Source organism: Scylla paramamosain, chromosome 38 (genome assembly GCF_035594125.1).
Source record: "Scylla paramamosain isolate STU-SP2022 chromosome 38, ASM3559412v1, whole genome shotgun sequence".
NCBI classification, from domain to species: domain Eukaryota; kingdom Metazoa; phylum Arthropoda; class Malacostraca; order Decapoda; family Portunidae; genus Scylla; species Scylla paramamosain.
The window spans coordinates 7,613,735-7,635,203 of NC_087188.1; the positions used below are offsets into that span (position 1 = coordinate 7,613,735).

The window sequence follows — 21,469 nt, forward strand, 5'->3', positions numbered from 1 at the left end:
CACCATTCAATTAGGTCATGACAAATGAACTGTCAAAACAATTTGTGGGCTTTATGGAAATAACTTTCTTATATTGATTTTGAGACAGTGGCTATTTATTAGTGGGCAAAAGTATAATTTTATTTTAAAATCATGATCATCACAATGAAGGGATTAGCAATGAAATTAATTAACTGAATTAATCTTGATTCATCTTACATAACTTAACATAATGTAGGCCTTGCATATAAACTAATATTATTTCAGTATTATCTGAATTTGCTTTGTGCCCTGAAAACACACAGGCAAATTATTTAATGACTTAAAGAAACACAGTGATGAATCACTTTGGGGGTAAATAAACGTGCACCTGAACTGCTGTATGGCCAAAAAACACGCTGTCTTTAAAATTATGTGACCAAATCTTTATACACTTCAAAAACAGCATATGGCTGAATTGTTTTATGATGAAAAGCATGTTTTGGCATAAACTAAGTACAGTATTGACACATTTTTTTACATATTTCTTTTTTCTTATTTTTATGTTTCAGTTAGTTTATCATATCCAATTTTATTTGTATTATTGTAAGAAACATGATTCATATGATCTGATGTTTTGTCATCTTCAGGAAAAGTTACTTCAGTTTCTTCCCTTCCTCCCTCTACACCTGGGAGAGCAGTCACCATGAGTGCCTCCCCTTCCCTGCGGCTGTCCCTGCGCCGCAAGCGGTCCACAAGGTCTGGAGAGAACAGTGGTGAGCTTCACAGGATAATGAGGTTTCTCTTAGAACATAAGAACATAAGAAATAAGGCAAGCTGCAAGAAGCGACCAGGCTTACATGTGGCAATCCCTGTATGAAATATACCTACCTATTTCCACCCATCATCCATCCATCCATCTTAGGTTTCTTGGGATTTAGTGCTTCAAGTTTTGTGAGAGGAAGTTACAAATCTGCATCTCAAAAATTTCTAATATCAACATTCTTAAGATACCGAGTAACAATTTGATAAGGCTGCTGACAAATAATTAAACGACACATGAAGTTAGGAATATTGCAGTTGTTACAGACACATCCCAAAACAACAACAACTACTACTACTACTACTACAACTACTACAACTACTACTACTACTACTACTACTACTACTACTACTACTACTACTACTACTACTACTACTATATATACTACTATATATATATATATATATATATATATATATATATATATATATATATATATATATATATATATATATATATATATATATATATATATATATATATATATATATATATATATATATATATATATATGAAATGTATCCAGTTTTGGCCACTAAGTTATATTGTTGGCAGGTTCACCGGCTGTCAAGAAGAGTTCCCCGAAACTTCCTGAGGCCAAGAAGGAGCCTCCATCCACACCCAAGACGCACACCTCCCGCACCAGCAATAGACCCCCTCGTTCTGCATTGCGTACCTCTCCACGACTGTCTAGGGTGTGGATGTGAATTTGTTACTCTTCCTGGCCTATAATACTTTATCCTTGATCATCTTTTTGAGTTAATTTTATCTTTAAACTGATCACATGTAGGACCAAGAGGTGGTGAGTTGGTGGTCATATTGTCCACCCTCTGCTAGATGAAAGCATAATGAAGATGTTCTTTCCTTGTTACCTTTCCACACAGAAGGATATTTCTCATGTTTTCTGTGGTATTCTCAAGCAGAACTTTAAAACTTTTATAATTTTACAGGAAAGATCCAGAGACAATAGTGATAATGAAGAGAAGAATTTAAAAACACCAGTCGGTATCAAATGGACACACGAGAATGAGAAAAGCTTACGACAACCTTCCCCTGACATGCCCTTCCTCAGCAGTCAGCTCTGTGGCACCCAGGACTGTGAGGTCGTATGGGACTGTGACTCTCCGGGCTTTTCCAAGGATGATCTTAAACGCAGTTAGTGTTCACTGTTCAGTTTTGGGAGTGAGGTTTGACAATACATGTCACTTAAGAAACATCTATATCTACAACACGTTGTCTCTTCAATGTGAGGATGTCTTGTGTTTGATGAGTATTCTCTTGTAATTTTTTTTTTTCACATTTTTATATGTGACATTGACTTCTTTTAAATGGCAGTGCATGGTGGTGGGGAGGCAGATGGTTCTGAGAAAGCTGTGATCATCACTCCGGCTCCACCGCGTCAGCTCTTCCCACAGTCCCGCATCAGGCCTTCCAAGGCGGCATCCTTATGCAACACTACTGCACAGCTCAATGACTTGCTGGATCTCCTGTCAAGCAAAGGTAACATCCAGTAATATGATAAGAAGAAACAGTTACTGAAGTATGTTTCTGCAGCACATCCTATTAAGACATGGAGGGAATAATCTAAGGAAAATACTGATGTTACCAAGCATGAAATTGAAATTGTAGCAAAGTATTCTTATTCTTAGTTACCCTCCTTTAGAAGGGGTGTTGGCCTAGGAGATTATGTATGTTGAGTCTTATTCATCATCTGTGTCCCCAGGGAAGGAGAAGAGAAAGAATGAGAGTGAAGGTGACCCTCACAGCCTCCAGAAGGTAGTTCCTCCAAGGGACAGTTGTTCAGAAGACAGTTCATCCTCTGAGGCCCTGCTACTGCCAAAGCCATTGAGGGATGCCTCCTCACAACCCTTTGAGGTGCCTGGAGTGTCTGGCCCTAAGAGTACTAACTACACAGCCTCCTCAAATGACCTTGATGTCTCAGTGTGGGGAGACAACCTGAACCTTGGCATGTGTGATATAAGTGACACAAGGAGCAGCAGTGAGGGTGTTGGTATAGTAAAAGACCAAGCAGTCAAATCAAGGTTGTCATCAGAGAAAGCTGAGCTCTCAAGTGCATCAATCGACATCTTTGATGATGATTTGTTCAGTGATTCTGTGATACTTTCCACGCAAGCTGTTGAGGAGGCATTGAATACAAAAAATGACAAAGGCGTTACTAATAATAGACATTATTCTGGTGCTGATTATGCAAAAGGTCCACAACACGAATTCAACAACCATAATGTTAAAGGTGAAGAAAATAGCAGAAATATTAATAGTGTTAAAAACACTATCAAGAACAGCAACAAATCTGAACGGAGTACCAATAGTAAGTTAACCACAAGTAGCCTTAGTACAAACAGCATAAACATTAACCAGAAAAGCAGCTCCTCAGACAGCTCACCGCGGCGACAAGTGAGACGATCGTTCAGATTTGGGTCAACACCTACCACCACCACCAGTAATCCTTCAGCAACTAAGAACACTCTACACACACTTGTTGCTATACCAGAGACCCAGAATTATGTTAAAACTAAGGATACAAGATGTGAAACAAAGAAAATGAACTTACTGCCTGCTAAATGCCACCTTGAGAAGCAAAGTGCACAAAGCAAAAATTTGATGGACAGGACATCAAAGACATCATCTGTCCCATGTAATCCAAGTCCCCAGGGAACATTATCCACACTAAGAAAACCTTTATTCAGACATGACGTAAAGGCAGAGGAAGTTAAGAACAGAAGTACTGCACAGGGAACTCGAGGACCTCTGCTGCGTTCTCAGTCCATCGGCAACACACGCTTGGCCACTTCCTCTCCAGTGGCTCGCAGGAGTAATAGCTCAATGGAATTGGACACCTCCCAGGATTTAGAGGATGATGAGTTCTTCAAGTCCATACTCTCCATGCTCCCTGAGGATGAGGAAGGCTTCAGTGGTGACTCCACTCTTCCTCTGTCTCCCATCACCACAGAAAACAAATCCAAGGGATTTAATTCTAGTAAAAATGTTAATGTTAATGCTGGACTTGCTGTGGAAAGTAAAGTTTCTCATAGTATAAAGAGTAGTAGTGACAGAAGACTCACAAATAGTGTGCCTCTTCAAAATAATGTTAGTAATGGTTCAGTGAGAGCTCTTGTAATGGGCCAGGTTAATATGGGTCCAGGAGCCACAAACTCTAAGGTGGATCCCTCAGAAAGAAAATCTGCAGCTGGTGTCCAGAGACTGAGGCCCAGTGATACAAACTATTCCACTACTAAAACAAAACCTCTTGGTAAGTTACTGAATTCTTTGCAATTAACCATTTCATCCTCAGCATCACATTCAAAATGGAAAATTCTTAGTAAGGAAATATAAATAGTAAGCAAAGGCTTACATTTCTGCCAATAATTGTTTCTCTCCCAAGATACAAGAGAACCAAATGCAGATGGCAGCAAGGAGCAGCAGACCAGTGACACCTTTGATGACGGGCTGTTTGAAGATGACGTCCTGTCACTCATTGATGAAGTAGAATGTAAGTGGGATATTGGGGATACATGCATTGATCTATTGCCAGCTACCATCTTTAGTAGCACTGTTATCTGTTTATAACATTATTGTTGACTATGTTCATATTTTTTCTACTTCAGAACAAGAGTATAATTTTAACAGTAATGACTCAGACATTACTTTCATAGGTTCGTCTTGTATTGCATTTTCCTGCACCCTTCACAGCTCAGTTTGGCAGCCAGAATGCCCCATCACCCTCACCCAGCCCACAGTCTCAGCCCCAGCAAATAAAATGCACACAGGATGAAATTGCGCGTAAGAAAGCAGCAGCGCTACAGAGGCGGGAGGCAAAGAGAAGACAGCAGTGTAGGTAGGAACACGTGCATGCGCTTCATTGAGCTGAGGATTATGGTGCCAAAAAGTAAGTGATGGCAGGATCATTACTTCCTTATGGATCTGAGAGGTGACGGCCATGTTTACTTACCTCAAGACATTCCTAGTTCTTGTTTTCCTGTAAGGCAGTGAGTGATCCTGCTGATGAGAGTAATTCCATAGCAAACACTAAGTCACTGCTTATGGATATTCTAAGATTATGATAACCAACCATTGTGGGAATTGTAGCTTACAATTCCCCAACCATGATCTCTTTTTAGGTGAAGGCTTATTTTCTTAGTTTCAAGGTAGATATGAATGTATATATTGTACAAATACATTTTTACATTTATTTCTTATGTTATTGGTAGATAATTTTATCAGATTCCAGAGTATACTTTGCAGTGGTTGCATGGTCACTTTTACACAGCAGCAAGAAATTGCATGCACCAGCACATGCAATTGTTTGTGTATGAATTCTTCTGCATTACAAAGTGAATGATTGCTAATTCACTCCTTTCATGAACCATAAGGCTTATTAGATTGGAAATCAAGAGATGGTGTTGAGAGAGAGAGAGAGAGAGAGAGAGAGAGAGAGAGAGAGAGAGAGAGAGAGAGAGAGAGAGAGAGAGAGAGAGAGAGAGAGAATGTAAGCATACTGTATGTTTGTCATCTCAGAAGTGGATTTATAGACTGCATCAAATTTACACCTCAGTGTCACAATACCCAGATGAACAGTATCAACAATTCCATGCTTTATTGAGCTGGTAAGCCATGAATAAGCACATACTGGAGCCACATGAACTATTTCTTGTGACCAGTGCAGTGGGTGGATCTGCTGCCAGGTCTGTGTGGGATCTCATGTTTGATGAACAGCCTCACTTTGTAAGAAATGAACAAAGCACTGTTTTCACTGTAATAAAGGTTTTTCATAGTCGAGTCATTCATATTTGTATTGTTTTAATTTTCATTTTATGAATGATGTATCAATAACCTTAGGTTAGTATACAGTTTTCATGCTGGATTACAAAACTCCCCGAGGAAAATTAGTTAAGCTGGACAGTATTTGATATCAACAGTATGTATTATGCTTTATGAAATAGTCAAACACTGAATTCATGTAAACAATTACATGGTCAAACTTTTGTAACTACTGCATGTAAATAAAATGTAAAGTATGGCATGTAAGGTTGATCTCCCGTCAGGCACAAGCTTATTACAGGAAGATATGAACATAATTTTATATTTACTACTGGTACTCGTGTTCATTTCAAACTGTAACTCCACTAACGTATCATCCTTATTTAATGGGCCAATAACCACTAATCATAATCATGGAGAGGAAGTAACAATTACTGAAAATTAGGTTTATTAAAAGTACAAAATATAGGTTTTATACATTATTACATCAAATTATTGCTCTATGAGAAGTTACATCCAATTCATACTATAAAACCCTGTAAATATATTAAGTAATACAATGCAGACAAGACAATCTTCTCATTCAACAGCTCAAAAAAGTGTAGCTGAGAGGTTAGCACGCTCTGCTCACAACCAATAAGTCCCAGCTCAAAGCCCAAGCTGGATGGAGACAATTTGGAGAATTTATTGACTAACTTATATGTACCTTGCTGAGAATTGGTAATTATGCAACCCAACAAGGGTGGAAGACCAACAGTCCATTACTGCATGTGTGTGTGTGTGTGTGTGTGTGTGTGTGTGTGTGTGTGTGTGTGTGTGTGATTCACCGACAGTTGTCTGCTGGTCACCCAGCCAACCATTACCCTACAGAAAGAGCTCAGAGCTCATAGTGACCGATCTTTGGGTAGGACTGAGACCACTGACGCACCACACACTGGGACAGCGAGGTCACAACCCCTTGGGTTACATCTCGTACCTATTTGCTGCTAGTGAACAGGGGCTACACGTTAAGAGGCTCGCCCATTTGCCTTGCCGCTCCCGGGATTCAAACCCAGGCCTTCTTGGTTGTGAGCTGAGTGTGCTAACAACTACACTATGCAGTGTGTGTGTGTGTGTGTGTGTGCGTGTGCGTGTGCGTGTGCGCACTACACCCTGCTGGGTACAAAGTCAATAGTATGAAGATCAATTAAGTGGAAGTGTTATTGTGAGCATAAATTGGTACCCTTAAATGACAGCTTGAAACCACCTGAAGGCACTGGTTCTTCATGCTGCACAGAAACATGTCAAGATAGGAGTTTAAGCTACAAAACCCAAAAATTATATATATATATATATATATATATATATATATATATATATATATATATATATATATATATATATATATAATTTCTATTAATTATAATTTTTCCCATAGATTACAAAGACTTTTCCTGGTTTTCTCATGAAATGGCCAGTTGTTCCTTCACAGATTTACCAAATATTTATCCTGAATAAAGGGAAATCAACACTGGTGATGAGTGGCATTCATACTCATACAAGCTTTGAAGACACTAAACAATGAACAAGTTGTATGTGTGTGTGATGATGTGTTTTCAGTTGAACAATAAAAGTTGGGTGACTAACATGTATTACACAAAATATTATAATTCTAGTAGGCACCTTTTCTTTGATTAATGTTGTCAGAATTAAGAAAGCCACAAACTTCAAATGAGTAATTATAAACTACTTTGGTTGTAATGTAGCACCAGAAGGTAAAAATATTAATGTCCCAGCCACTGCATTTCATCACAAGCTTGTATAAAATGTCATTTTGGTTACTAGAGACAGAGTACACAAGGCAGCGTGACAAGTTCCTGTGTTGTTTTAGGAACCTGTAACATACTAGCTTGGCTCCTCTTTTGATATTATTATACCACAACTGACCACTTCATCTTTCACTGTATTTGTATTTCTGAACCCAACACTTGGATTACTATCAAACACATCTAAGTACACAACACTGCCAGTTGTAGAAAAATCAGGCTGCATTTTATCTTGCCTTTTGATTACTGTATATATAGCAAATATTCATTCTTAAAAATTCATTATAAAATAAACCACAAGAATATGGTTTGAAGGCCCTTCCCATCCTTCATGTTACGCTGTGCTCATTCAGGAAGATATTTTGCTTGGTTTCTTACCATCAACTTTGAAGACAACCCAAAACTATGTTAAGACTGGTACTGGCACATAAAACTGTCCAACACATGGGTAGGTTTACTTAAAAATAATTACATATTGCAGGATTCTTCAGTGAGTAGTTAAGCACTATCATACAGCTATGTCAGGTCTTCTATGAAAGTAAAGAGAGGTGTAAAGGCACTTGACTCCTGTACTTGTGCTTGTACCATCAAATAGCAGTATGGAAGAGGTACTTATACATAAGGCACTTTTCTCCTATAAAGATACAGTCACACACACCTATAAGAACCATGATCTCCAAGCTCTGCTATCTGCATTACATGTATAAATGTATCAAAATATCTAACTATTCATATCCCAGAAGACTTTTTATTATATCAAATTCACAGAATCTTGATAATTTTTAATCCATCTATATGTGATGCCAGTTCTTGAGGAATTACTTATAGCTATCTTACTTTAGCCACCTCCAAGAGGAACACCAGCCTGGTAAATATATAGATAGATAGATTGATAGAGTGTGTGTGTGTGTGTGTGTGTGTGTCAAATACTTTTAATATAACCCTAAGCATATGCAGATAGGCATATGACCACACTGGTGCTGAAGTACCATCACTACAATACTATTTATGTAGTAATGCAGTAATGGCATCCCAGCAACTGCCTTGGTCACAGTAGAGCTGGAGCACCATTTCTACAATACAGCACTAGGAAATGCCACCTTCTATTGATTATATAATATACTAATTTAAATAGTGACCCTAAAGTAATTCAGGTACTGCATGATTCAGTATTGGAATGACACCCACACAGGGAAGACCATTCAGGAAATGGCATCAGGTAAGCTGCGTCAGGTTCTGAGTCAAAACCATAACATTCAGCCATATGGTAAGATACAACTATAATTACCACAGTCCTTGTTTATCAACATGAATAGGTAAGCACAGATGAATACTCAGTCAAATACCATTGGTTTCAGTTTAAATAATCTTGCCACAAGGGCAATGCCTATCCAACACCCAAATAAGTTTTACAATACCTTCCTGGACCAGTCTGTATTTGATCCTCACCAGTCGTTACCATTACTACTGCCACTGCCATTCATGAAGCGGATCTTCCCAGAGATAACATCTTTTTTTGTGCATAAGTTCACCAAGTACTAAACCAATGTTTGCCCATCCAACACCACCACACTGCAGTCTTCAGCTTCATAATGCACAACACTCTATATAGCTGCTATATTCAGCAGAGCACACCCTAACTGTGTATGTATTTATTTTATTGCCTTTCAAGATAACTTATCCACTATTAGAGAGAAACAAGAATACTTGCAGCAAGTGTCCCTCCTACAAAAAAAAAAAAAAAAAAAAAAAAAAAAAAAAAAAAAAAAATCAGTTGTACATTACATGATGCTTTTGTCAGGCAGTCAAGTGAATAATGGATATCTAATTTTTAGTGTCTTGGTAAATAGAGAGCCACATTCTATGCTTTGGCAAGACTTCTCACTTCACTGTAATTTAACAACCAATTTCCTTAATTCATACACCTGTTATGGAGGCATTCCACTGAGGAATTAAAAATGACAAGTCCCAAATAAGATGATTTCAATGTCAAGCGTAGTAAGCATTAGTAATGTATACAGATGGACAATCTGCTTTATAAAGAAAAAGATGAAAGGTTTATGATTGAGTATGTCAAAATTTTGAAAAAATACCCCATACCATTACTACTTTACTGTAACAATTCATATGAAGTAGCTTTTCTCCTTGAATGCACAGCAGCATCCAGGAAGAGCAAACCAATTGATTATAATGCTAAGAAAAACAAATTAGTAACTTATAAAAAGAAAGATAAAACAAGTAAATTATAAAAAGAAAGGAAAGACAAAATAGTAAATTATAAAAGATAACACTGTTTCATTATTTTTCCAGTTATACTGTTATGCACTGAGGAACCTTTGGGCATACTTAAGACCATTAATGGATGGATTTTACAGGTTTAAATTTTTTTCAAAAGATGCACCACACAAGTGGGACTATTAGTTGTAAATACTACATTATTCAACTGGACAGAAAATTCATTATTGAAAATATAAATATGTTTAACTAAGTATATAATACTACATATGAATCTATCAACTATTAATCTCCTCTAATGTCCAGCTTCACTGTGGGTCTGGGCGTCAATGGTAATTTAATTTTAAAAGGTATGAAGGCATCATGTTAATTTAACTTTAATTATTCTAAAATATGTCATTCATACTTACATGACAAGATAAATACATAGATTCCATAAATAAGCACTATGGTCAAGATAGGGTAATCTGACTTACTTTAGCAACAGTGACATCAGTAAGTTCATTAAGCCTGCAGTGTTGATGCAACCTTGTGAACAACACCCATGTTGACAGGAGGAGGTGAGGTGTCTTGTGTGGTGGATGTGTTCTGTTCATTAGTCACCATCACGTTGTGGTGAAGTAGCTGGTCCACATACTGGGTGGTGCTTTGCAACACACCTGCCTCACGTGGCTCAAGCCCCTCCACCCTGGCACTGTCTGACTCAGAAACCCCTGTCAGCTGGTTCAAGTTCTCTGCCACACATACACTTTGCACACCATCACCTACTATCCCTGTGCTGACAATAATTTCGTCATCACCAATATTGAGGCTTTCAATAATCTCAACATCCTCTAACAATATGTCATCTTGCACTCCAACATACTGCTCTGCTTCCTGATTGATCAGGGGATAGGTAAGGTGATTCCTTTCCTGTACATTGGATGCATCATTCTTGAGTGTGTCTGTTCCCTCTGCACCAGTGCCAACAGAGTAAGTGGTAACTTGATTATTATCTGATAGAGGCTGAGAAGACCATGGGAATAGTTTGGCATGACTTTCTGGTAGCTGCTGAGCCTCCGGGACATGTGGGACTGTCGTAACAACAACTGAAGGGGAAGAATGCAATGTAACGGTTGGGCTTTGTGGATCTCTACAGGAAATGAGACCCTCGCTCTTGATGGCATTATTTTTCCCCACATTATTCACAACCTGCTTATGAATCAGTGCCTTATTGTAGCTGGTAGTTAGTCTATTGTTGGTTGGTGAACTGATTCCAGTGGCTGGATCTTGGAGACCTGCATCTGGCACAACTTGTGGCACTTGTTTGGAGGTGGTCCTGATGGAGCTTGCTGGGACGGTAATGGAAGCTGATGGCCTATCTGACCCACTACTAACGATAACAGGTATTGGCCCTCTGCTGGGTACACTAATGACCTGTGGTACCTGAATGGATCCCTGCTGGACACTCTTGGGAACAAGGGAGGCATTGGCCCGGTACACCTTGGCAAGACGCCCATCATTACTGTCGACGTACTCAACAACATACACCCCTTGACTGTTATTGCTTGTCTTTGAATCTGGTTGGGCACATGAGGTAGTAGCATGTACAGTATCATGGAGGTCAGCAACACCATATCCTGATCTAGTATAGCACTTGATGGGCTTTTTAACAGTGAACCAGTCAGGGTTACTACTAGGTGGCTGTATGGTTCTTGGGTTATCCACTTCTTCACTGACAGTATCCATGTTTGAGCAGATGGTTATTACTTCCTCTGGGTTGATACTGTCTCCAACAACCTCTTTGCAGCCAGTGTCCATGTTTGTTAGTTCTGTTTTCATCTCAGTCAGAGGACCCTCCACTGTCTCCTCACTTGTGCTCTCTGGAATGATGAGCTCAGATGCCATCTCTAGGCTCTTGAGATCAATGTTGATGGTATTCCAAGAGGATCTGATGTTAACTTTAGGTAGTGTGTTGTGTTCTGGTGGTGGCTGGAAGACATATGTACGCAGGTCCCCACCACTAGTACAGTCCATCACAACCTCCTCCTCCACAATTTCATGGTGGTTGTTATTTTTACTGCTTTGCCTCAAATCTCCTTGTAGAGGGTTTTTCCACTCCTTGACCTGCTCAATATGTTTAACTTGACTGATGTTACTCTTATCTGAAATCTTTTTGGACTTTACAAGAAGACCAGTTTTGCCATTGGATACCTGCTTCATCCCCAGAGACATCACCACATTGTCAGACGTCACCTGGTAGCTCCCCGCCTCACCTTTCTGCTTACTGGACTGTAGTACCTCACCATAGTTGGGTCCTTCCTCTTCCTCTTCCTCCTCCTCCTCTTCTTCCTCCTCCTCCTCCTCCTCTTCTTCACGGTCCCCTTCCTCAAAATCAGTCCATACCTGCTCCTCCTCCATTTGGGCAGCAGCTTCTGGACTTATTATTTTGAGGGGCTGTCGGGGCCTGCGAGGTTTGCGGCCCTGAGATTTCTTCATGCGGTCTGCCTCTTCCTGTGACAGGATGATGATGGTGCCCTGGGTGGTGAGCAGCTTATCGTGCCGAGTCCGTAAGTGTCGTTTGTAAGTGTTCCTGGTCTTGAACCTGTAGAAGTGGCAATAGTGTACACAAACATACTGGGTGAGTTTTTAAGGTACATGTCACTGGAGAAGATAATTCAGTTGGCTCATATAACATCTGCATAAGACAAAAAATATGTAAAAATCAATAACTAGCATAGTCAGCATGCACAACAGAAAAAGTTGTCTCACAATGATCACTTTCCACCGTTTTATTTCTGGAACATGGAATCTGCCACAAGGGAAACAATTTAACATGACCTCATCAAAACAACACATCACACAGAACAGAGCAGAGGATTTAAAAATGGAATATGAAATTCAATGCAAAAACAATTTAATTCTTCACTGTGAACAAAATAATTTCTTGAGAGTAGAGCATCACATCCACACTGAACACAACAAATATGTAAAGTGAGAATAGAAGAAAAGTAGTATCAACCTTTCAGAGGCAGTGAGTGGCTGAGTGGCTGGTGCACATAAATGGTATCTTTAATTCCTGCTGAAAAGTGGCCACTTTACAGTAATCACTAAGTGGCTGGAAATCTACAAAATGCTGCCATCAACCCTGTCTTTGACCTCCAGTGCATCAGGGATCATTGAAGGGGTTATCATTAGTCTTTAGAGGCATCACTTGAAAATTCCTACACCATCGCTGAACAGGCAGGCCTTCAAGAAAGAAACCAACAGATGGACCATCCAAACTTCTAGGATGAAACCTTGCATGCACTGTAAGCTTGGGACATAAATACAACATCACAGAGGAGAGAATAAATACAAGCAGTTTTAATGTCGGCACCCACCTCATGAGGCAGTCAGAGCACTCATAGGGCGACTCTCCTGTGTGGCGCCGACGGTGCTCCTTGAAGTGAGATGGGTGACGGAACTTGCGGCCGCAGTCACTGCAGGTGAAGCGAGTCTGGTTGGTGTGGATCAGCATGTGGTAGTTGAGCGAGTGCTGCCGCGTGAAGACTGCCTCACATATGCGGCACTCATAGGGACGGATGCCTGTGGGTGGTGGGTGATGGGAGGGTCAAGACTTCATGTTTCTCATTCACGAAAGTTAGGACACAATATATAAGAATAGTATCAGGTCCTGTCACTTATCATGTAAAGCTAAAACAGAAAACATAATAACTTGTGTTAGCTATTTTATCATATCTTATGCTCTTACAACCTTATCATCCTAAGAAGTAGATGGCTGAAAATCACTAACTTATTTCACATACATACCCTGAACATAAAAAGCAAAAACATTAAAGTAGCTATAGTCTTTTCGGAAATGAGAATGATGGGCAAGTCACAACTGGATGGGTGTGTCAGTACCTGCATGGCTGCGGTAATGAGACAGCAAGGTGGACGGGGCCGTGAACAGGCGAGGAGGGTGGCAGATCTTGCACTCCAGCGTCTCCAGAGCCATCACAGACTGGGATCGGATCTCTGTTATCAGCTTCAAGGCCATCTCCTTCTCTGCCTGTTGGACAAAATCACAAAAGTAACAAAATGACTCTGTACCTGGACCAAATGAAGGTGTTCGACTTTTATACCATTATATTATGGCTCTTACAATAGCAATGAATATTACGAGACAATAAACTGAACATTACAATTGACGACTATCCTGCACTAAGTGGGAGTGGCAGGTGGAAGGAAACCATAGGCAGCAGGTAACCACTTCACTGACAGCCATGAGGAAGAAAAATGACAGTCACAACACTAAGCCTAATGCATCAACAAGAGAGTATGTCAAGGCCAGCTAGCAAACACATGGCTGGTTAAATGATATTGCTCCTAATAATCACATATCTTGCCCAACATTCCTACAAAGAGCTGCTACACTACATCATCCTTGTATTGGTGGCGAGACACACATCTATACAGCTTACCTTGCTTTGTCCTATGAACTTTGCTCGTCCCTTGGGCTTCTTGCGCACTTTGTACTCGTCCCTCTCAATCACCTTGGCCACCCCATCCATGTCAGCTGAGGGATTGTTGTGGTCGTACACTACAGGAAGATCCGCTGTGGAGGAAATAAGCCAAAAAACAGCTGAAAAATGTGCACTCACTATCAAAAGGACATAGGAGCAACCAAAAATGTGTGATAATGACAATTTAGTACATCTCAAATCATGACAATACAAAACATCAAGTTGTGGATCAGTACACTCAGATTTTATGATCTATGTAGGCTGGTCAACTTGCAACTTACTGTGCTTTAGATGATACAGTGATCCATTAGAGAACAACATATTATGTGAATAGTTCTTACCGGAACGCATTACTTTGTAGTGTTGATCTGGTGTGAATTCAACCTCACAGCCCACAACTGGCAGGGGTGTTCCAGCACTGCCACACTCTTGGGCCATCTGCAGACACAATTACTGGTGATTCCTCTATCAATCTATATAACAGGCCAGCAATCCCAAACAGAATGGCCCAGCACCACACTCTCATACACAAGCCATTCATGCCCTGCTTACCCCTGGTGGAAAGGAACAGTCTCGTGGCACACTACTTTACCAAGGTGAGCCACAAGACTGACCCACTCCACCAAGGGCTGACTAATGATTCATATAACATTAAAAAAAAAGAATACATATGAACTTAGGCCACCTACAGGCAGTGACCAATACACCGCAAAACAGAAAATGAGACCACACAAAGAAAATACCAAGTTCTGATGGTTTCCTGTTTCTTCTAGTTCTACCCCACAATAAAGAGAGTACTAGACCTTTTAGTTTTGAGCTGAGCATGCAAACCACTACATGAGTAGGACACCAAATCTTTGCACTATGCTTTATAATGATTGTGAACTAAGTCAAAAGATACTTACAATTCCTCCCTGCAGCTCCTCATTCATGTGCTGGTGGAGCAAAGTTGAGTGGTCCTCTGGCTGCTGCTCCTCCCGGACTTGAAGGCAACTTACGGACCCATCCATTGCACTTCCACCCCAAGCCACCTTTACAGAGAGACAACACTGTATGTTATGTAAAGTATCTCTTGAATACCTGAGCTTGAATGAAGTGATGATGAAAACTTTTAAGTCTAGTGGTTCATTAGTTGTCCAGAGATAATGTCATATTCTACAAAATGGTTCAGATAAAATGCAGTATCCAGTGAGTCTCTAGCTTTCACTTCCCGAGTTCTTCTTAGTCTATGTGGATTTTCTAGTATAAAGCAGTTAGTCCATATACTACTTTATATTTTGTCTTATTAACACTGTATCCCACAAAAACTTATAAGAAACATTTTTCTTAATAGACTAACATCACATTGGATGATATACATTCCTGCAAAACACAATTTGTTCTCCTAGAATGTCATGAAGAAAAAGAATAATAATTTAAATAATGCATTTCAATATCTTATGATACAAATAAGCAAGCATATATAGAGAATTAATCTATGTATTTATTTATATTACTAAACAAGTGGCATCACCTGTGAGGAAGCCTGAGTTTGGTTCCTGTGGGCACTCTCTTTAGTGGGTTGGTGTTCTGCAGGTCTTGTCTCTGCTTGTTCTGAGTCCCACTTCACTGGAGATGCCTTGAGATACCCATGGTCATGAGACACAACCTGCTGGATGGGTGGCCGCTCAGCTTCCTTCTTACATTCTTGTTTTATCACTGGCATCTGGAAATTAAGTCATGATCAAATACTACTACTACTAGTAATAATATTTCTCATCTGGAGACACTGAAACTAAAAAGAGGAAATCATTTAAGTCTATGTGTACCATTCTATTAATTTTCAGTTTTCCTTTATCATAAAAATGTAGATGGATAATACAAACATCCTGTGGTGACTAGCAGCTACAGACAAGGTGAGTTATACCTACAACACTACACTACAAAAACAAATCACACATTCCAATAAGAAATACTGCAAAATACTAACCTTGGCCACAGGCTTTATATCTGAATTGTTGTTGTTGTCATTAACATCACTTTCAGGGATGTGAGGGTTAGCAGTTGCCTTCACCTTTTTGGCACGGACTTTCCCTTCACGCCCACTCTCCAGCTTCCTCTTTGGTTTAGTCTCACTCATGATAACCACCTTGATCTCCTCCTTGATGATGTCCAGGGGTGCATCATCACTGCCCCATTCACTTGTGGCTGGAGCATCATCCTTCTTTCTCACAGCTTCATTTTCCTTCTCTTTGCTTGCTGGGGGCATCTTCTTCACCTTGTTACATGCATCTCCATCTCGTACCTGAGTCTTTGGAGTACCAGATGACTTGTTGGCCCGACCATACCCTGTGTTGCCACGCTTTCTGCCTCCTGTAGGGTCTTGCTGAGCAAGGCGTCTCTTTCGAGCTGGTACAGACTCTAGTAAGTAGCTCTGCCGGCTCTGACCACCTGGCAGAACAAAAAGTGATAACACCATCAAGATCAATAACCATGTAATCATAATATTCAGAAAATGGATAATATAAAGACAGAGAGAGAGAGAGAGAGAGAGAGAGAGAGAGAGAGAGAGAGAGAGAGAGAGAGAGAGAGAGAGAGAGAGAGAGAGAGAGAGAGAGAGAGAGAGAGAGAGAGAGAGAGAGAGAGAGAGAGAGAGAGAAATATAATCTGGTAATGCAAAAAAATGAGTATGCATAAATAACTCTTATTGATGTTCAGAAAATCGGTCACTATATTTGCTCAAGTACTTCAAGAGAATAAAAAGCATATTTGAACGTAGATATGTGCATTTCTTGCTTTAAGTACTTACTCAGCCTATACCTTTCCTCACTCGCCCGGGAAAAACACAGACATATGGATGTTCCTCACTGGCAGGAACAGAGCACACATACATTGCTGTCAGTACAAGTGTCATTACTTACTCTTGTGCACTTCCAGGAGGGATTTGAGGTGTGTCTGGAGATGAGCCTTCATGCCACTCCTTGCTTTGTGCTCACTCCCAAAGCTCTGGAAGTACTTGGAACAGGCAGCAGGCAGCATTCCACATGTGTATGTGAAGCGCTTCCACATTTCATTAGACTCAAACTCAGCAAACAGCTTGAGGAGGAGGTTGTCTGTCATGCCTGACACATGGTCAAGAGTGAGCAAGTCATAATCACTGGGTCTCCGGCTGGTGGTGCTACCGGCCTGGGATAACGATGATGACATTAGTGATAAATACAATGATAGTGACTAAGGGAAATATCATATTATTTTTTTGCATTCTCATCAATCTCCCATCAAAAGGCAAGTCTAGAAGTACCTTCACCCTGCAAGCCTGGGAGGTGTCAGTGACGGAAGGATCAGTGTGTAAGGTGACGGATGCCACCTCAGCCAGCATGTTCAGCATAGAGAGAGCATCTGGCCCAGCACAGCTCACTCCTCCTGTCCTCACCCCCTTCGCTGGGGAGCGAGTGCGGGGACTGGATATGGGGGAGTCTTCCGGACGGGGGGACATGGCTTTGGACTCTGAAAAAGATGATGATGATATTTACACTGCTGCTGCTACTCATGCTATCCACATTTTAGATTTTTACCAAGAATGGAATAAGGAGTGGAATCTGATATGCCCCTACTACGATAATGACCTATCTATACACAAGACCAAAATCCCTTTGAAAGGAAGGTAGCCTAGACAAAATGTAACATCTTGTCTCACCATGGGAATGAAAATACAAAGGATGGGAGTCCTGTCCTATCATTCTGGTCCTTTTGGTTGCCTTTATTTAATGCACAGAATATATTTGCAGCATTCTTCACTCCTACCATACAGATACACAATAATAATACAAATAATAATGAAAATACACATCCCCAAAATAAACTTGCTTAGTACCATTAACACAAAAATGAAAGATTTCCCAATTAAAAGTAAAGAATTTGTTCTCTGGAAACATGGCATTTTTCCACAGGAAGTGACTCATCCTACCAAAGGCTAATGATGTTGCTGTATATCTTTTTGCAATACTTTATGTAGGATCAAGTGAACCATACTAATAATGTGCTAGAGCAACAAAAGACTAAAGAATGGTTGGTGTGCCTAATCATGATGTACAAGAGCCTTCTGGGGATGAGGTAAAAATATTCTGACTCTTGAGCTATCATTCACTATCTCTTGCTAATACTCATACAACATGGAAATCATACACAGAAATAAACAAAAGGGTATTATTTTTGGAGAGGACTATAATTCTCTACACATTTGAGTATTTTTTTTAATTACCTTTATGGATACTGAGAAACTTACTTTATTTAAGTTTTTGTCACAAATTAATAGCTTCTGTGATACAGGGGTTCTCTGTTAGGTTAGGTCAGATCAGGTTATGTTAGGTTATACTAAGTCAGGTTAGGTTAGGATTGCCTTCTTTTAAGCTATCTACATTCAATTGTTCCTACCCATAAACTCCACTTCCTGATGAGTCCTCACAATCATGGGTGGATTAGGGGAAGAGATGAAACTAAAGTGTGTATTTCTGACATGTTTTATGCTCAAAATCATCTATAACATGAAAAACAAATAATGAATATCATAATTTTGTACTCGAAATGCAGTTTGGTCCTACTGTAAAAAAAATACCAATAAAAAAATAAAATATGAAATGAAAATTGATAAAAAAAATAAAAATAAATAAATAAAAAAAAAAGTGCAAAAAACAAGCATTCCAGGCCATTTATTTTTCATGTGGCATACTTGTGATGCTAGCAAACAATGCATGTCAAACTAAAGTAATGCTTATCTGATGGTTTTCTCATCTCAGCATTTTTAACCTAACACTGGCATACTACAATACACAGTGAAACAGAAGCATAAACAGCTATTATTCACTAGGTACCTGAATTATACTCAACAACAATAATAACAATGCAGGCCAAACTTATCTGAAATCTGGTTATCACTCCCTATCTCTCGCCAACAAAACAATATGTAGTACGACCAAAACACAAGCAAAACCGAGTAACTTTTTTTGTTTATTTTTACCTGGGCACAGTCACACCTACACACAATGAATCGTAACCCTCCTTGACCACTAATCCCGATACAAATATATCACATACAAAATCATGATAAACACAAGAATGTAAACGTGGTGGCTCTTTACTGAGAAAACTAATGACTCATGCAAACACTCCAAAACACCCAAACACAGCAACATGAGGCGGCCCCGCTACCCCATCCCACATCCCCTCCTTACTCTCCTTGCCTAAAACCTCCTTACACTCGCGTTATGTTATATTATCTATCCTCACATACACAACTGTAGCCTAAAACGCCCTAAGCATCATTACCTGGTGTGTGAGATGTGGCAGGATGCAGGTAAAGGTGTGAAAATGCGGACCTGACATGGACCACGCGCGCCAAATCCTTCATAGAAACACGAGGGGCGTATCCCACATGACCCTGTGACCTCTTCTTCCTTCTTTCTCTCCTTCTCCCACTTCCTTGATTAAAGAATACATCCTCTAGGGATTATTAACAGCGTCCGTATAGCTTTGCGTGCAGGGTGGTGGTGCTGGAATGGCAGTGTTGTGTGTATTCCCGTGTGTAAGTGTATCGTCTGCTACACTCAAGGAAGTGTCATGGTTTTTATTGCTCTCAACAGGTTCTTTCAGCCAACTTTGTTTTACTCAATTTACTCCCGTTTCCTTTACCATATATGTTTTCCTGAGTGGTATATCAATCCGTGCATTCCTATAGTAGTGTTAGGATAGAATACATTAACCCGTCGGTGTGGGATTAAAGTTATACAGGCGAAAATGTGAAGGCTGTGGAGTTCGCGGGTCATGTACAAAGCAGACGCCATTTTAGCAGCCGAATTCTGACTGTCAAACTTTGGTACCCCTTAAAATGCGGCTCTCGACACTTAAACCTAGTAGTTTTCATAATCATATTAAAGCTATGTATCTTAAGGGCTTGTTTTAACACTTACCGGGGACCTTCTCGCCTATTTTGTGGGTTTTCCGGCGGGTTTTCATGGCGTAGCGTCTGACACTTAGCGGGAGGTGGCGCCGCCCTCTGCCTGCGACGGTGCTGCCAAGTCCCTCTCTTTCCCACCCACAGACTTGTATTTTCCTCCCGTCTGTGCTACCTAGTGAAAGTTACGCTACAATTTTTAAGGATGTAACAAGTCAGAGGTCATTTGATTTATGTGGTGTTGGGATATTGTAAGGGATGGTGGTTTTGTCGTATATTTTGGTCATTACCACCACCACGTTGCTCCTCCTCCTCCTACTTGTTGCTTCATATGTTTTCATCGCGCACATGTTTATTTAGCAAGTTGTTTTATGCAATAGTTATGCGTGAAACGTGTTAATATATCATAAGGATAAAGTCTGTGCATTACAAATCACTGTGACAGTAATGGCCAGCTATCGGAGGTGACTAGTTGTGTAGTACAGCATCCACTCATTGTCTGCCAGATATCTTTACAATAACACCATTTCTGTCTGTGATTTACACGGCCATACTGAGCAAGTAAGCCAAAATATTAACTCTGCTGGATCATAATTGTAAAGGAAAGTCAAGAGACGGTCTGGCGAGGACAAAAGAAGCGTAACTCACAAATTATGAGAAGTAGCGCGAAAATTAAACTTTGCAATTAAGTCGATAGGAGAACTGCGAATTAATTTTCTAATCGTCGTCTCGGCATCCCATTTCAAAAGGATTTCATTGTGATATATTGACGTAAGTTGTTACAGAGGTCAATAGGAATGAATAAATCAATGGACGATGTAAATATCATTGGTATTATATACTGATGTGTAGAAATGCAGCCAAATATAGAGTGATTGAACAGTGGGACGCATTATCAGCAGGGAGATAATTTCATGATGGTGTGTGCAATGTATAAATAAACATCAAGGAACGCAGTGATTTGGTATTAAAAGACAGAAAATTAGGAGCTCGGTTTAATATGTAAAAATGTAAATAGTTAAAAAGTAAATAACACTAAAGATACCACAGAGATGAGGCAGGTGACCCAAAATTCAGACGTAATTATTAAATCTGTCAACAGCCACTGGATAAGGAACGCTGATAAGAGCGAAATAGTGAAGTAATAAACCTCATGCATCCCTCGCACCCCATAATTATTATATACACGTACTGTACGTATCAACTGCATGAATTCTGTTTTGGTCACAGGATGGCGGGAGAGGATGCGGGGATCCTGCTAGCCCGGATAACGCTGGCTGACGTACTTTTGGGAAATATTATCGTACAATAGAGTCTTCAAGTGCCTTACTTTAGGAATGGGAATGTCTTGATAGGATTCGCATGGCTAAACGAGAAGCCACTTGATTAAAACCCAGAATACAGAGAGAGAGAGAGAGAGAGAGAGAGAGAGAGAGAGAGAGAGAGAGAGAGA

At 40.0% G+C, this 21,469-nt stretch overlaps 2 protein-coding genes across 4 annotated transcripts in view; one reads left to right on the top strand and one right to left on the bottom strand.

Moving 5' to 3' along the window:
• LOC135091693 (serine-rich adhesin for platelets-like) overlaps window positions 1–5,820 on the top strand; it is a 6,441-nt gene extending 621 nt beyond the window's left edge. The window contains exons 2-8 of one of the 2 annotated variants that reach the window (XM_063989569.1): window positions 609–734; window positions 1,337–1,476; window positions 1,732–1,936; window positions 2,117–2,281; window positions 2,505–4,052; window positions 4,185–4,292; window positions 4,493–5,820. In XM_063989569.1, coding sequence (XP_063845639.1) covers window positions 665–734; window positions 1,337–1,476; window positions 1,732–1,936; window positions 2,117–2,281; window positions 2,505–4,052; window positions 4,185–4,292; window positions 4,493–4,641 — 2,385 coding nt within the window. In that variant the 5' untranslated portion in view covers window positions 609–664 and the 3' untranslated portion in view covers window positions 4,642–5,820. The remainder of the gene's footprint in view (window positions 1–608; window positions 735–1,336; window positions 1,477–1,731; window positions 1,937–2,116; window positions 2,282–2,504; window positions 4,053–4,184; window positions 4,293–4,492) is intronic. The other variant, XM_063989570.1, reaches the window with a different exon arrangement.
• A 171-nt stretch (window positions 5,821–5,991) lies between these two features.
• Window positions 5,992–20,277, bottom strand: LOC135091692 (uncharacterized). 2 transcript variants are annotated; one of them, XM_063989568.1, is made up of 11 exons: window positions 20,033–20,277; window positions 17,368–17,573; window positions 16,988–17,252; window positions 16,057–16,517; window positions 15,601–15,792; window positions 14,993–15,118; window positions 14,429–14,525; window positions 14,046–14,179; window positions 13,486–13,633; window positions 12,963–13,167; window positions 5,992–12,184 (listed from the first exon to the last, which is right to left on the bottom strand). In XM_063989568.1, exons 1-11 carry the CDS (start codon window positions 20,076–20,078, stop codon window positions 10,105–10,107), a joined length of 3,960 nt encoding a protein of 1,319 aa, XP_063845638.1. In that variant the 5' UTR covers window positions 20,079–20,277; the 3' UTR covers window positions 5,992–10,104. The 2 variants fall into 2 exon arrangements, with proteins under 2 accessions (XP_063845638.1, XP_063845637.1); XM_063989567.1 differs by lacking the exon at window positions 20,033–20,277 and adding an exon at window positions 19,392–20,009.
• Window positions 20,278–21,469: the final 1,192 nt, after the last annotated feature.